The sequence below is a fragment of the Sphaerodactylus townsendi genome, linkage group LG03, assembly GCF_021028975.2.
Source record: "Sphaerodactylus townsendi isolate TG3544 linkage group LG03, MPM_Stown_v2.3, whole genome shotgun sequence".
NCBI classification, from domain to species: domain Eukaryota; kingdom Metazoa; phylum Chordata; class Lepidosauria; order Squamata; family Sphaerodactylidae; genus Sphaerodactylus; species Sphaerodactylus townsendi.
In genome coordinates, this window is record NC_059427.1 from 5,819,586 (window position 1) to 5,835,901 (window position 16,316).

Below are 16,316 nucleotides of genomic sequence, written 5' to 3' on the forward strand. Positions count from 1 at the left end.
GCAGAGTGGGATCCAATCCAGTTCTCACCACTCCTCTCCAGAAGGGGTTACTAATTTTTTTCTGAAGGTGCGAGAAGGGTATACTTAAAGCAACCTCCCTGCCCAAATAGGGACTGGAAGTGCGTGTGTCTTGTGGCCATGCCACTGTTTGAATCCTTCCACACCACCATCGGAACTCCTGCATTGGCCAAAATTTTTGGATCCCACCACCACTGCTTGAAGGGGCGTCTCCCCGCCACCAAATGTTTCTCGACCACACCAGCCTTCTCTCTCTCCTCTCTGAGTTCCACCTGGCCAGCCCCTTTTCTTAGTCCTGCTCAGTGGAAAATATATCCACGTTATTATTGAAAAAAGGAGCAGCAAGTGGGCGTGGGAGGTTACTGTGGTAGCTCATGTATCTAATCTGGGAGGAACCCGGGTTTGATTCCCCACTCTGCAGCCTGAGTTGTGGGAGGCTTATCTGGGGAATTCAGAGATTAGCCTGTGCACTCCACACACGCCATGGCTGGGTGACCTTGGGCTAGTCACAGCTTCTCGGAGCTCTCTCCAGCCCCACCCACCTCACAGGGTGTTTGTTGTGAGAGGGGAAAGGGCAAGGGAGATTGTCATGCACCTTTGAGTCTCCTGCAGGAGAGAAAGGAGGATATACATCCGTCAAACTCCTCTTCTTCTAAAATATTATTGAAGATTTTTAATAACCATGGACTTAATTGTGGCTCAAATGTTTTGTAATAATCAGCTGTAAACCGATCAGAGCCCGGAACATTATTATTATTATTATTATTATTATTATTATTATTATTATTATTATTATTATTATTATTATTATTATTATTATTATTATTATTATTATTATTATTATTCTCTTCTTCTTCTTCTTCTTCTTCTTCTTCTTCTTCTTCTTCGCAGAGACAAAGGAGGGAAAATAGGGCGAGCCAGGGAGGGACGAGCTTTTCTCCACGGGCTGTCGTCGCCGCCACCTGTCCAGAGCTAGAGGCCAGCCTTCTGAGCAATCCCTAGGAGTTGCGGCCATAGGGCAGAGGTGGGGGAGGGCACTTTTTCTTCCTTGGAGTGGCGGCTTGCAGCTCTTTCGAGTGAGTGGTGAAAGGAGCAGAATCAGGGGCTTCCATTGTGGGGGGATGGGAGGCTGGAAATCTGGGGTGGCAGTGGAAGAGTGAGGAGGTCAGAGGTGGGGCCCTGATCAGGAGAGCAGTCCCACTGCAAAGCCTGGAGTAGTTAAGTCCCGATGGTCCTTCCGGTATACACTTCCCCAGCCACCCTGTCTCCTGTGTCATCGGGCTGGGGGATTAGATCCAGCCCCTCCTTCTCATTGCAGAGACCTTGCTTGTGAGTAGTCGAAACATTTGCAGAGTGGAGTGTCAGACTCTGGATGAGTCCTTGGGGAGTTTACTGTTGTTAGTCCAGGAGTGGCAGGAAGGAGGACTCCCCTCACAGCCCTGCAGGGGTTCTGACATGTCTGCCCCAAAGTGGGGGTGGGGATTAGTGCAAAAGGAGGGGCGCATTCATTTGTGGCGGAGGGAGGGAAGAGATTCTTCTGGGGATCCCAACACCTCTCATCCTTCCCTCCACGGGAGACACATGAGTACTTCGAGTCTTTATGCCTTTTACTTAGGAATGAATAGAAAAAAAAAACAGTGTATGTCGTTGAAGTTGGTGGGGTGGGGTAAAAAATATTACCACCAGATTAGTTAAGGTAGAGTCCACAGTAGTCCAAAGAGAGGGAGGGGGGGATCTATTTCCTGCTCCTCCTTTCCAGGAAAAGAAGAGTTTGGAGTTTTCTGAGCGGCTAGCTGCACAGTGAGGAATGACTGGGAGGGCTCACAGGGAGCGAAAGGGGCTATAGGACAGTGATAGCAATTGCTTTTCGAGAGACCGAAGTGCCCCAAATTGCAACCCCAACCCCACTTATTTATATGTATAAAGTGCCAACACGGCCATTTAACCTGAATATTGAGTTTTTAGTTTAGAAAAAAAATGGGTTGGCTCCAAGGTTAATGTGTTACTTGGGAGTAAAGCTTGGTGGTAGTTAGTGGCTTTGCTTTGAAGCCAGCACTGTGCAAGCTCCTTCCAACGGGTGAATCACTCTAGAAGCAAACCCCATTGCCAGCAACGAGCTTACTCCCAGGCAAAGGATCTTAAGCATGAAAATCAGTGGGGTTTAACAGCACTTTCTAATAGGGTTACTTACACTGCTTCCCCAAAACTAGGTCTTAGGTTTACTGCTAATAATCAAGTAGCCTCAGCAGCCCTGGGTCAGCCTAGCCCTAGAGAATGTGTGTGTGTGTGTGTGTGTGGGGGGGGGGACTCTGTTTGATAGCGTGCCCACAGAAAAGGAGTTCTGGAGCTGCCACCTCTGGCACCCGTGCCATAGAGTTAAGCCATCTACTGCTATAGGAGGGAGGGAGAAGTGTTCTGTTAAATGTTAATGCTTCTGATAAGTGGTGTCATATATGTTAAGGAAAAGTAAATCATTTTTTAAATTTAGTTGTTGCAGAATTCCTTCCAAGTTCTGCCCACACAAGAACCCACACAAACACATGCACACAAAGAGGGCTTGGCCTTGAGAGAGGCAAAATTCCTTCCCTGTAATTGTGTTCAGACTCCAGCACCTTGCTTAAGCAGCAATGTATATTTAAGGTGTGTATACACTCCTCTCAAGATGCAGATCTGAGTGTGTGGAGCAAAGAGGCGTTAGCATTGTGATCTTTGCACTCCAGCTCCAGTGCACTCACTTGGATGAACTTTTCCCTCCATCATGCCTAAATATGAGCCTCCCATTTGACAAGATTGAACTGCAGGGAATAAAAAAGTCTTTCCAAGAATAAAATCTTGTTAGTCTCTTCAAGGTGCCATAGGAACTCTGGCTTATTTTCCCCATTTGTGCAGTTAGCAGCACTTATTGTGTGTGCAGTCATTTTTTAGCAATAAGCAGCAGCATTTACAGTTTACAAAACTATTAACATTTTATTATTTCCCTCTGCTTGACACTTTCAGCTGTTGCATTTATAATGTGTATGTGTGGAAAGAGAGGGTGTTGTGTACAGTTCAGGGCATGAAGACTGTTGGGAAATTGTTCAAGAACTTCCTGATGTGAGATGGGACCATCAACCAAAGGTTCATATTATTGAAATCTTTCAAAGCAGCATCTTGGACCTGAGCAAATGCACTTTCAGGATTTATCTGAAATGGTCATCATGGGCTGCCATGCAGCAGAAAAATCCCCATTCACACAGTTGGATTGGAAACCCTGAATACCTGTATTCACTTATATTGTAGTAATGCACTGCTGACCCAGTGACAGCGCCCGTGTAGTAGAAACGTTAGGTGCATGCTTAACGGACCTCTGACGGCCTTCTGAGTCGCAATCTGCAACTCCCCACTCTCCTCATCCCCTATGGGAGTCACGGGTCATTGAACTGTCTGGCTCAGTCACAGGCGCCATGAGGACAATGGGTCTTGCCCCCAGGTGAGGGATTGGGCTCCAGGCATCGCTTACGCTCCTCTCTGACACGTAGCCAGGGTGAGATCATGCATCACATGATGATCTCCAGGTCTCCCCGGTCTCCCGCTCACATCTCCCCTACCCACCTCCTTTGCGCCTCTACAATGAGAAACCCTAATAAAAAGGTGCCAGGAGACCAGCACAGGAGCAGAGTTATGCGGGATCCCGCGAAATCAGCGCTTCCTGTTGCTGGCAGCTCTCCACCAGATGAGAAACCCTCCCCTCAGCGTCTCCAGCCTATTCACTGACGGCTTGACCTACTGCCAAGTGGGATGACTACAATATATGCTAGTCAACAGGGTGAATTGTCATCCCATAGCCACCTGAGATGGCTCATACCAGTGTTGCCTCTACCATAATCTTCCTTCTTTATATGATAAAAGTGATGGATGGGAAAAGAAACAGTGATAAAATAAAAAGAAATAACTATCAGTTCCATTATGCAGTAGATCATGCCAGGTATCCGGCTGCATGGCCCTCAAGGATGTTATGGACTTCTGAAGTTCCCATCTACATCCCTCTGCCAGCAGGATTCTGTAAAGCAATTGGTGGCCAGAGCCAAGCTACAGATTTAGCAGCCACTGCTTGATCTGAGTGTGTAGAAGCCTCCAGCTCAGGGTCCCAGGAGAGGAAATTTGTTTGAGATTAATGCCTTGGATTTCAATCCGGCTTCTGCCAACCCTAGCGGGTCTCCCCACCGACACTTAGCTGCAGGAGTTGCAGTAACTGTACTCCTCTGAATTTCTTCTGAACCTGGGGCGGGCTTTGAGACCCCTGACCACACCAACTCGCTGGCAGCTCACAAGGCCGGCCAGCTTCCTAACTCCAGGACTATCCCATTTAATGTAGCAGCTGACCACTGGCGTAATGCCCATTGGGCAAGGTGGGCAGCTTCTTGGGGACATCACCTTGTGGGGGGGGGGGGCATCAAAATGCTGCTTAGGTTCTGTTTTGGGGGGGTATTTTAGTGGTTTTCCATTTTGGCCTGCAGGGGTGCAGTTTTTAGGCTAAGCGGCACCACAAAACTTCAAGCCGTATCATCAAGGAGACTGTCCTTATGCTGCCTCCCTAGTTTGAGGTGAGGGAGTTTTGGTTCGGGAGTTAGTTGGGACTCCCCAAAGAAGTGCCCCCCCTCTATCCCCATTGTCACTTCCAATGGGAGCTTTCAATAGGAGATGGGGGCTAGCAGTTTTGAGAGGTCCATAACTCTTTGGCCCCCTAGAACCAAACTTCACCTGGCAACTTGGGGAGTATCGTTAGGAGGCAGTCTCCTTAGATTCCCTGAAAGTTTTGAGACTGTGCCAACTTCAGAATGTGCCCCCCACAGCCCCATTGTTGACAGCAATGCAGAAAATTCAAATGCCAGAACAAAGATTCTTGGAGCAGAATTTACCCCTAGGATGTTCCCTGCATTTTTGGATGTATCGGCACCAAAATTTCGGGGTATCATCTGGAGATGATGGCACCCACAAGTTTGCGTGCAGTTTGAGTTCAAGAGACCCAAAGTTTCATGGACCCTCAAAACTGTAGCCCCATCTCCCTATTGAAACTCCCATTGGAAACAATGGGGGGATGGGGCAGCACTCCCCCTTTGGGGAGTCCATAACTTTGGACTCCTTGTAGAAACCAAACTCCTCACCAGACCACCAAGGGGAGTAGCATATGAGACAGTCTCCTGATGATGTGCTGAAATTTTTTGGTGCTGATATGTCTAAAGAAATGCACCTCTGCGAGGCACCAATGTCCTGGTGCAAAAGAAATTTATTGGTCGTGGTGGAGTGGCCCCCCAATGGGGGGGGGGGGGGGGGGGCGGGCATCCAAGCTCGGGTTTTGCCCCAGGGGCTACAGCTTGCCCAAGAGGCTGCCCTCTGTCCACGCCCCTGGTAGCTCCCTTTAGCATCATGCCATCTAAGTGATGCGGGGGCCGGAACACCACTCGAAAAGCACTACACAAGGGCTACATTTTTCCTAGGTACGCCTCGCTTCCCCAAATGTTTCTCGCCCCCCACCAGCCTTTCTTCTCTCCACTCCTAGTTCACCTGGCCCCACCCTTTTTCTTCCATTGCACAGGCATGGAGTCCACACTTTGAGGTGAGAAGGAGGGAGGAAATGGAGGGCGATCCAGGGTCGGAGAGTCCCGCTTTTGCGGAGGACTTTTTTTCTCCACGGGCTGTCCTCTCCGCACGCGCAGGAAACTGAGGCCAGTGAGTCTAACATCCTAGAGCGGCCCCCAGGGATGGGTGGGGAGGTTGCTTCCTTCTTCCTCAGAGTACAGCGGCCGCAGCTGAGGCCAGTGAGTCTAAAATCCTAGAGCGGCTCCCAGGGATGGGTGGGGAGGTTGCTTCCTTCTTCCTCAGAGTACAGCGGCCGCAGCTGAGGCCAGTGAGTCTAAAATCCTAGAGCGGCTCCCAGGGATGGGTGGGGAGGTTGCTTCCTTCTTCCCCCCAGAGTACCGGCAGCCCGCAGCTGAGGACCGAAGTGAGTCTCATAAAATCCCATAGAGCGGCTGACTCCCCAGGGATGGGTGGTGGGAGGTTGCTTCCTTCTTTCACACACCTCAAGGTGCAGCGGACTTTTCGAGTGAAGTGAGCAAGGGAGGGGGGGGATCCCGGGAGGACTTGTTGCTGTGGGATGGGGAGGCTAGAGAAAATCCAGCGAAGGTGGAAGGGAAGGGAGGCCAGAGGTGGGCCCCGATCCAGGAGAGCAGCCCCCCTGCAAAGCCGTGGGGGTGGTCCGTCAGGTGCTCCCCTTCCCCCCCCCCCCATCCCCTGTCTGCCTCGGGCTGAAGGGATGAGACCTTGCGAGTGATCGACATTTGCAGGGTGGGTTGGTGGGAGACTCTGGATGAGGCCTTGGAGGTTTGTTAGTCAATGAAAGGCTGGAAGAAGGACTCCCCCCCCGCCCCCGCCCCGCAGCATCTCTCCAGAGCGAGCGGCAATCTGCCTGGGTGGGGTGCAAAGGAGGCGCATTCAGATGGGCCCGAGTCTTCATTTTGGAGGGCAAAGCCCCCAAGCAAAGAGCAGATAACTCCTAGGGGGGAAAAGGCTCCTCCGGGACCCAAAACCTCTCATTCCTTCCTCCACAGGGGACATGTGGAGGAGAAGTCAATCTATGGCTACCAATCTTGATCCTCCTTGATCTGAGATTGCAAATGCCTTAGCAGACCAGGTGCTCAGGAGCAGCAGCAGCAGAAGGCCATTGCTTTCACCTCCTGCACGTGAGCTCCCAAAGGCACCTGGTGGGCCACTGCGAGTAGCAGAATGCTGGACTAGATGGACTCTGGTCTGATCCAGCAGGCTAGTTCTTATGTTCTTATGACATGAGTACTTCAATCTTTATCCCCTCGTTGGTGGGGGTTGGGCAAAAATATAGTTAAAGGGAGAGAGACCACAGTTCAAGAGAGAGAAGCTTTGGGTTTTCTGAGCTGCTTCATGGATGACTGGGAGGGGTCTGGGGAGCTGAAAGGGGCTAGAGGAGGGCGGGAGAAACATAGGGCCAAGGGATGCTAGGCAGAACCCAAAGCATAGAAGAGGGAAGGGGGAGCAGTGAATGTACACTCCCCTTCCTGTGCCAGAAAGAGGTGTTTTGTGTAAAATGAAGAAGTCCCCAAAGGAAGGAGAGCCAGAGAATTAAAACCTGCAAGAGACATGGACAGAAAAGGGATCTTTCAGCCACTTTAGACTGGGCAGGGGGCTGATGGGTCAGAGCAGAAGAGGGGCAGGAGATTTGGGGAGGAAGCTCCCACTCAATTCCCCCCCCCCCGCTTTTTTGCAGTCTGACCCCTGTAGACCTTTCTTTCCTTCAACATCAGGATCCCAAACGTTCAGTCATCATGCCTTAGCTGTTTTGGGACCCAGCTGAGTGAAGAACCCATGCAATCCCCCTGGTCTTTCTCCCTATAGAAATCCTAGTCCTCTGCTGCTTTTCTATTCTCCTGGGCGTGTGCTGGGGGTGGTGGTCTTCAGGCTCCATGAGCTGATGAGCCAGAGTTGTGGGATCTCTTCAGGGTCAGCGGTGCCGGGTGCTGGATGGAAAGAAAGTATGAAGGCCCCTGTCTGGCACCAGAGGAGACATCTGAATTTTGTGCTGTCCTTTTTGGTACCTAGCTTCAAGTGAAGTCCAGCATGTTTTGTAGCCTTGTGTACTGGATAATGTACTGGAGCCTTGTGCAATAGAGAAATGCAAAGAGAGCCCACTACAAGCCCACTGCGCAGAGAACAGGTTCGAGATAAGTGTTCTTTACATAATGGGCCATTAATAATTTTTAATTGGTTATTAGTGTGAATTGTGATGATTGCTGTGCATATTTTATATGGATGTGTGGTGGAATAATACTGTAAAACCTAGCAGCATCTAGCAGCATCACACCTACATGGTAAAAGGGTCTTTGATCCACTGGATGGGGAAACTAAAAGGCCATGGAAATGTACCCAGGACAGGAAAATGCCCAAATAAGGTACTTCAAAGGTTTTGGAAACCTCATGGCGAGGGGGATAGTTTTCTTGGAGAGTAAGAGAACAAAGCCTAGGTGACTCTATCATGGGCTAAGCTAAGAGAAGCACCTCTTGGCTGGAGGTCCCAAGAGATCCACGAGGAAGCATTCAGCTGGGCATATTGTCATTTCCCCCGATCAGGCAATAAATCACTTGCTGGTTTCAAGGATTTTACTGAAGACGTGAAAGGAACATAGGAAGACAGTTCTGACAAAAAAGGCGCCAAGCAGTTGATAATATGTTGTAGCAGATCCCCACAAGACAGTCAGAAAAGTCCAGCCTGGAGGCCCATCCCAGCTGCAGATCTTCAAGGCCAGAATGAGTAGATACCTGCACCTGCAAAAAGTGAAAGCAATCCCCAATACTTCCCCCCCTCCCAAAATGGCATCCTAACACATCTCTTAAATGGCTGGGTGTGTAATATAGCAAAAGAATATTAGAAACTACAAGAGGTGCATTTGTTCTGATTTACGATGTATCACAATTCTATTTATTTTCCTTGCAGCATGTTGTTCTCTGCCTCTCCACCCCACATTGAGAGGACCTCCCTTCATAGCCAGGTGAGTAAAGCTCTCATTTCACAATTGGAATTTACCCAATAGAAGGGGCCAGATATGGAACAGTAGGACCCAGAGGGACCTGGACCTGGCAAGAGAGCAAAGAAAGGCCCCCCCATCCCATCCAAGCGGGGTGTGTGTGTGTTGAATTCTAGGAGAGCTGGGCCAGTGATCTGGGATCAGGAGCCCATGAACAGAAAAGTATTTTGTCACCACTTCGGGCAGTTCTGTTACGATGAGGTTGATGGACCCCGAGTGGTTTGCAGCCAGCAGCATAGACTTTGTAACCACTGGTTGAAGCCAGAGATGCGCTCCATGAAGAAGATCCTGGAGCAGTCCCTGACCATTTTGCCCCAAGAAATGCAGTGCTGGGTTAGAGGATGCAGTCCAGAGACCAGCTCCCAGGCAGTGACCCTGAGTTGGGCAAAGGAGAAGAGGCAAGCAGAAGAGGTGAGGGCTTTTCTTTCTGGGTGTTCAACGCAAGCAATGATATGTGAATTTGTCTTAAAGATTCCCTGCCTGATAGTTGTCCGAGTGTTCATTATCCAAATGGGAGATTTAACAACCTCCTTCAGCAACCAGTTTTTCTAGGGAATTTCTTGTCCCTCCAGATAATACACCAGTGCAGAAAGAAAAGCCTGCCAGGTCTGCTGACAGTAAAGTGAAGGGTCTGGGAGAGGGAAAGATCCATTCGCTCTCTTATTGTTTCCCTTGCTGCTTTTTCAGATGTGGGATCCGTCTATGAAGAGGGAAACTAAGTTCTCTGAGATTGAAAGAGCTCCACTGAAGGCAGGACAGCATGCCCAAGCCCAGGCCCACGAAGCCCTCTCATTTGGTAAGGACCTATTTTTTCAGGGTGGGATTCAGTGAATGTGATGGGTAGGGAGTTCTGGCCAGGAAAAAATGGAAACACTTCTTCACCCAACTTGTGGCACTCTGTCTTAAATTTTGATAGCAAAGTTGGCCAGATCTTTGAATGCTGAAATCCAGTGACTGGAGCTCAAAATGGGCAAGACCGACCTTTCCAAAAACGTGAAAAGAGCTCAAGGTTTGCAGAAAAATCTGAAACTGGAAGAAATACATTTGGGAGACCTTTCCAGGCCTGTTTTGGCCTTTAAGAAGAAGAAGAAGAAGAGTTTGGATTTATATCCCCCTTTTCTCTCCTGTAGGAGACTCAACGGAGCTGACAATCTCCTTGCCCTTCCCCCCCTCACAACAAACACCCTGTGAGGTGGGTGGGGCTGAGAGAGCTCCGAGAAGCTGTGACTAGCCCAAGGTCACCCAGCTGGTGTGTGTGGGAGTGTACAGGCTAATCTGAATTCCCCAGATAAGCCTCCACAGCTCAGGCGGCAGAGCTGGGAATCAAACCCGGTTCCTCCAGATTAGATACACGAGCTCTTAACCTCCTACGCCACTGCTGCTCCAGGGAGAACTCTTTGGTGCCATGCGAAGGTAATGTTGCCAGCTTCAGGATAGGAACTTCCTGGAGATTTTGTGGTTGAGGCTGAGGGAGGGTTTGGGAAGAAGAGAGGCCTCAGCTGAACATAATGCCGTAGAGCCCACCCTCCAAAGTAACCATTTTGTCTAGGCCAGGGGGACAGATCCCTGTCATTTGGAGTTCCGTTCTAATTCTCGAGGGGACCTCCAGCTCCCATCTGGATTTGGGCGTCTTAGTTGATAGTTCCATGGGAATGTCAACTCAATGCATGGCAGCGGTGAAAAAGGCAAACTCTATGCTGGGGATAATTAGGAAAGGAATTGAGAATAAAACTGCAAAGATTGTCATGCCCTTATATAAAGCCGTGGTGCGACCGCACTTGGAGTACTGTGTTCAGTTCTGGTCGCCACATCTCAAAAAGGATATCGAAGAGATAGAAAAAGTGCAGAGAAGGGCAACGAGGATGATTGAAGGATTGGAGCACCTTCCTTATGAGGAGAGGCTGCAGCGTTTGGGACTCTTTAGTTTGGAGAGGAGACGTCTGAGGGGGGGATATGATTGAAGTCTATAAAATTATGCATGGGGTAGAAAATGTTGACAGAGAGAAATTTTTCTCTCTTTCTCACAATACGAGAACCAGGGGGCATTCATTGAAAATGCTGGGGGGAAGAATTAGGACTAATAAAAGGAAACACTTCTTCACGCAACGTGTGATTGGTGTTTGGAATATGCTGCCACAGGAGGTGGTGATGGCCACTAACCTGGATAGCTTTAAAAAGGGCTTGGACAGATTTATGGAGGAGAAGTCAATCTATGGCTACCAATCTTGATCCTCCTTGATCTCAGATTGCTAATGCCTTAGCAGTCCAGGTGCTCAGGAGCAGCAGCAGCAGAAGGCCATTGCTTTCACATCCTGCATGTGAGCTCCCAAAGGCACCTGGTGGGCCACTGCGAGTAGCAGAATGCTGGACTAGATGGACTCTGGTCTGATCCAGCAGGCTAGTTCTTATGTTCTTATGTTCTTATGTTCTTATTGGCAACTCTTGGCCAGGCAGCAGCCCCTCGGTGGCTTGACACCACCCAACTTGCATGAGTCAAGTAGACCTGGCTGGCTGCTAGTGTTCAATATCAGCCTCTATATGAAAGTCAGGGTGGTGCAGCAGCTGTAGGTTCAGAGTAGGATCCGGAAAGCCCACATTCAAATGCCTATCTTCCCATGGAAGCTCACTGCATAATTTTGGACCGTTCATATACTTTCAGCCTAACCTTCCTCATGGGGTTATTGTTCAGATAAAAATAAAGGATTGGAGAATAATGTAAGCTGCTTTGCTTTGCACTGTGGATATAGGTATGGTAAAATTACGTAAATACGTAATAAATGTAGCTGAGATGGGAGGCAGACAAAATATAAGGTGGTGAACAGCTAAGGATGAAAGAATGAGACAGTGAAAGGGTTACTGTGGGGGGAAAGAAAGGAAATAGTGTTGGGGGGGGGGGATACATGTGAAAGTGAGATGCCACCCCACAAGTCCTTCAGGGTTCCCTACCATGCAAGTGGGTCTGCCAAGTGGCCATCTTCCCATGGAAGTTCACTGCGTGATTTTTGACCAGTCATATCTGTCACGTTGTTGCCCTGGATTGTGGGGTGCAATCTGTCAATCGTTTGTGGATTCTTTTCACATCCAGCACTCCAGCCTGCTAAGTTTCATAAGCTTTCATTTCAAGTGAGAATAACAAAATCTTAGTACAGTTCTCTTAGCAAAATAAGTTCCTTTTAAAGTTCATTGTTATCATGAAAGCAAGCCTGGGAGAGCCACACTTGTTTCAGTAAAACCTGGGTTCTTTTCTCCAATAACTCCAACCAGCTGAGGTCTCAACGATTTTTATTGAAAAACAGAAATTAAAGAAATAAAACATGATTGCGGTTAAGGGATTGCTTAGGTGGTTATATCCCTTTTGGTTCTTTGTCCCCGTTCCGGGAACCCATGGCCCAGAGATGCTTCTCTGTCCACGTCTCAAGATGGAATTCTAAAACCTTTGTTTTCCCCTTCTCAGGAAAACTCTGTTCAGGCCATGAGGTAACTTAGGCCTTTGAAGTTTCATCCTAGCACCTCTGCATAGGAGATCAAAAGGCAAAGATGCTTTTCACAGTCATATGTGACTTTGCTAGTTTTACAGTACTATTCCATCACAATTGTCCTCTTTCCCAGGAGCCCCTGGTAGAGAGATGCTTCCTAGTCAAATCCCTGAGATGGAATTCTAAATCCTTTGTCTTCACTTTCCCAGGAAAACTCTGTTCCGGGCACGAGGTAATGTAGGCCTTTGAAGTGTAGGCCTTCCTGTTCCCCATCCCTGAGATGAGAGATCAAAGATCCTTCCACAGTTAGGTGTGAGTTCCTTGTTCCTGTGATAGCATCATTCCACTACAATATCCTACCAGCCTAACCTACCTCATAGGGTTGTTGTGCGGATAAAAGGAGAGGAGAATAATGTCACTTGCTTTACTCCACATTGTGGAGAAACATGGGTTAATATGAAGTAAAAAATATAGCAGGGCTGTCAAGTGGCTGCACAACAGTTTTCTTAGGTAGAGGTTACAGCTGGGATTGTAGGAGGGGAACTGGAAAGCTTAACCTAGAGGAGCAGAAGTTATGTTATGTTTCTATACCACCCTCCCCCGAATGGCTCAGGGCGGTGCACTACATAGTAATACAGTACATATACAATGGTCATGACATCGGCAGCATCAGTAATAAACAACAATCAATAAACCATGGACAATACTTCAATATCAGCAATACTCAACATAATGACATATTATAACAACCCTCTTTACAAAACATAATCAACCTCGTACATCATAACAACATAACAATTCTTAGTATAACAATGTCCAAAAATAATCGAACACATAATATAACATCATAATCCTCATAATATAACATCATAATCATCACACAACATAACAGTAAAATAACATCCTAATATCCCTATAACATCACATAATAATTACACCACTATATAGTACATAATAATAAACAGTAAGAACCCAACCAAGAGGACAGCAAAAATCATATTATAGCAGGTTAGCATAATACAACCTTAGGAAAACCAGATAGCATCTTCCTATCAAAAATCTAAAATACTACTGCCTAAAAATTTAACAACACTACCTACTCTGACCAGTAATACAGTTTGCTACCAAAAACTATACCTTGCCTAAGAAAACAGCCTAAATATCATCACATGGCAAAAGATCAAGAACTACAGTAAAGCATCCTACATCTAATATCCCACTCCCCCAGAGTGGGATTCACATGTTTTTACACGGATCCGCTGCCACCATATTTTTGCCAATATGCCCAGCTTATGTTTCTGAGTTGGCGTAAGAAGATAGTAAGAATTCCTTGGAGGTCGTTTGGGGGCTTGAGTGCAGATTGGTTGTGAAGGAGATTCTTCTCTAGATTAAGAAATTCCTGGATATTTGGCATCTGGAGTTGGGTGAGGGTTGGTTTTTGGAGGGAAGGGGCCTCAGGATGGTATAATGCAGTAGACTCTACCTTTAAAAGAAGCCATTTTCTTCGGGAGAATTAGGGTTGCCAACCTCTGAGTGGGGCTGGAGATCACCTGGAATGACAGCTGCTCTGCAGATGACAGAGATCAATTACCATAGAGAAAATGACTAGTCTGGAGGATGGACTGTGTGGCATTAAACCGCATTCCATCAAGATTCTACCCCCAAATCTGCAAGAATCTCCCAACTTGGAGCTGGCAACCCTAAAAGGAGAACTGACCTCTTTAATTGTGGGAACTGTTGTGATTAAAAGAGGTCTCGAGGACCTACCACGAGGTTGGTAAGCTTTGGAAGAGAGAAGGAAGCAGGAAAAAAGCAAGAGGCTATGGGGGCTTGCAGGGAAGGGAAAGCGAAAACATTGAGGGTGGGAGAAATAAGATGACTCCTGCAAGTCTTTGAGGGTTCCCACTTGTGTTCACTAACTGAGATACTGGTAAAAGAGGAGTACAGAAATTCATGGGGGGAATTCCCCACATTGATTACAATACTCATATCCTTCTTTTTTTCCATGAGCGGCACTTATTTTGGTTGAAAAGGAAAGACAGACAAATCTAGACTGATCTCTTCCATCTTGTGAATAAACAGAGTTGCACATTCTGGGGAACATGCTGTGACATCCAGTCGCTAGGTGCCAGAAACAGTGGGAGAATTTGTTTTTTTCTCATGCTGATCAGAGTATCTGATGGTCCAAGACAGGAAATAGGATGCTGGTCTGGGAATGCCAGGCATCCCCTGGACCATTGAGTTGGGGTTTGGGGGCCAATGTGTTGTCATGCTATGTCTGGATGAAAACCCAGATGTGACTTTAAACGGTCAGTAAAAGTTCTGAAAATTCATTGATATTACCCTGAGTTTGCAGATTCACTAAAGCCACATGTGGGGCCAGATGTTATGGCAAGATGCCAAGTGATGTCATTTTTGCCTTCCACTTTGTTTCACTCTAGCCTGGACTTGAAGGCATGTGAAAGGGCAAAGCTTCATCACCCTAAAAAGAACTATACCTGAAACACAATTCACCCAAGAAAAGAGGTTAGGAAGTGGAGGCCAATACCTTTTCTTCCCTTTTTCTGTCCCCCGCAGTCAATGAAAGGAGTGCGTTGATCTGCTCTCTTTGCACTTGTGTGGAAACAGCTGTTGCACCTCCAGTCCAGGTAGGAGAAATGAATGGTGTGTGGAATGAGGTCCCCCTCCTTTCTCAGGGTGGCTTTTCTCCTATGGTTGGTAATGAGGGATACAGGCAAGAAGCTCTGAACACCTCTCCTTGTACACATGCCCTGCTTTCCATCAGCTGCACTGCCAGAATACTCACGTCATTTCCTGGCATGATCTCTGACTCAGGATGCTTTTTCTTTCAGTCTCCAGTTTCCTTTGAGGAGGTGACCATGTGTTTCACCGAGGCAGAGTGGGCCCTGCTGGATCCAGAGCAAAGAGCTCTCTATGTGGAAGTCATGCTGGAGAACTACAAGAGTGTGGCCTCTTTGGGTAAGGATTTTTCATAGGTGGCTAAAAGACAAATCACTGCCTTTGAGATGATGCATGTATCAAAATCCGTTGTCTTGAGGCTCCATGGTAGACAGCCACTTGGCTTGCCTGGGGCATCTGAGGCCAGCCATAGCAGATGTTCTGGTCTGAGACAAGGTGGGATTAAGAGACCCTCAGAAAGACTCTCCACTTCCAATCATTACAGTACACTTCTCCTTCTGATGGGACTGCAGTCATGCTGTCTGACTGTGCCCTGGAATTGATCTGTTTGTGTTAGGCCTTGCAACCTTAATCCAATGAACGGACTCCAAAATGATAATCAGCAGCATTTACTGATGAGGTATTCAAGCACCATACTTGGCAAAGCCAGTTCTAATAAAACTGGCATTTGAGGTCCCATATATTCCCCAAGGTTCCCCCCTCCCAACTTCCCAGGGGCAGCCTTTGGAGCCAATACTGCCCCAATACTGCTATCCACAACAGATAGCAGAGGAGTCACCTGGTCTTCTGCCCACAGCAAGATAACAGCTGTACCTTTTTTCTTACCCGACAGGCGAGGCCTACTTCATTACAAATCACTACAAAGGAGGCAGAACTTGTCACAGGACAAGTTCCCAGTATCACAAAAGTCTTAAATGTTTCAGTGTTACTCATAGCTCTTCCATCTCTCCGTCAACATACTGCAAATTACAATTCTTTTTGCGTATACATTGGGCAAGGCTTCATCACCCTAAAAAGAACTATGCCTGAAGCACAATTCACCCGAGAAAATAGGTTAAGAAGTGGAGGCCAATACTTTTTCTTCCCTTTTTCTGTCCCTTGCAGCCAGTGAAGAGAGAGCGTTGATCTGCTCTCTTTGCACTTGTGTGAAAACAGCTGTTGCACCTCCAGTCCAGGTAGGAGAAATGAATGGTGTGTGGAATGGGTCCCCCTCCTTTCTCAGGGGGGCTTTTCTCCTGTAGTTGGTAATGAGGGATACAGGCAAGAAGCTCTGAACACCTCTTCTTATACACATGCCCCACTTTCTGTCAGCCGCACTGCCAGAATACTCCCTTCCAAAGGATTGCCTCTTCCTGGCATGATCTCTGATGAGGGACTCAGGATGCTTTTTCTCTCAGTCTCCAGTTTCCTTTGAGGAGGTGGCCATATATTTCACCGAGGCAGAGTGGGCCCTGCTGGATCCAGAGCAAAGAGCTCTCTATGTGGAAGTCATGCTGGAGAACTACAAGAGTGTGGCCTCTTTGGGTAA

General features: G+C 47.7%; 3 protein-coding genes across 19 annotated transcripts in view; 2 read left to right on the forward strand and 1 right to left on the reverse strand.

Annotated features, from left to right (window-relative positions):
* LOC125428543 (zinc finger protein 883-like) overlaps nucleotides 1-16,316 on the forward strand; it is a 454,328-nt gene that overhangs the window by 216,448 nt on the left and 221,564 nt on the right. The window lies entirely within an intron of this gene.
* The window catches only part of LOC125428537 (zinc finger protein 436-like), a 774,209-nt gene that overhangs the window by 193,596 nt on the left and 564,297 nt on the right, over nucleotides 1-16,316 (reverse strand). The gene's annotated exons all lie outside the window — the stretch shown is intronic.
* LOC125428899 (zinc finger protein 420-like) overlaps nucleotides 5,823-16,316 on the forward strand; it is a 41,369-nt gene continuing 30,875 nt past the window's right edge. Inside the window, exons 1-8 of the mRNA XM_048489608.1 lie at nucleotides 5,823-5,903; nucleotides 6,098-6,103; nucleotides 8,522-8,576; nucleotides 9,300-9,408; nucleotides 14,666-14,736; nucleotides 14,941-15,067; nucleotides 15,893-15,963; nucleotides 16,186-16,312. Coding sequence (XP_048345565.1) covers nucleotides 8,523-8,576; nucleotides 9,300-9,408; nucleotides 14,666-14,736; nucleotides 14,941-15,067; nucleotides 15,893-15,963; nucleotides 16,186-16,312 — 559 coding nt within the window. The 5' untranslated portion in view covers nucleotides 5,823-5,903; nucleotides 6,098-6,103; nucleotide 8,522. The remainder of the gene's footprint in view (nucleotides 5,904-6,097; nucleotides 6,104-8,521; nucleotides 8,577-9,299; nucleotides 9,409-14,665; nucleotides 14,737-14,940; nucleotides 15,068-15,892; nucleotides 15,964-16,185; nucleotides 16,313-16,316) is intronic.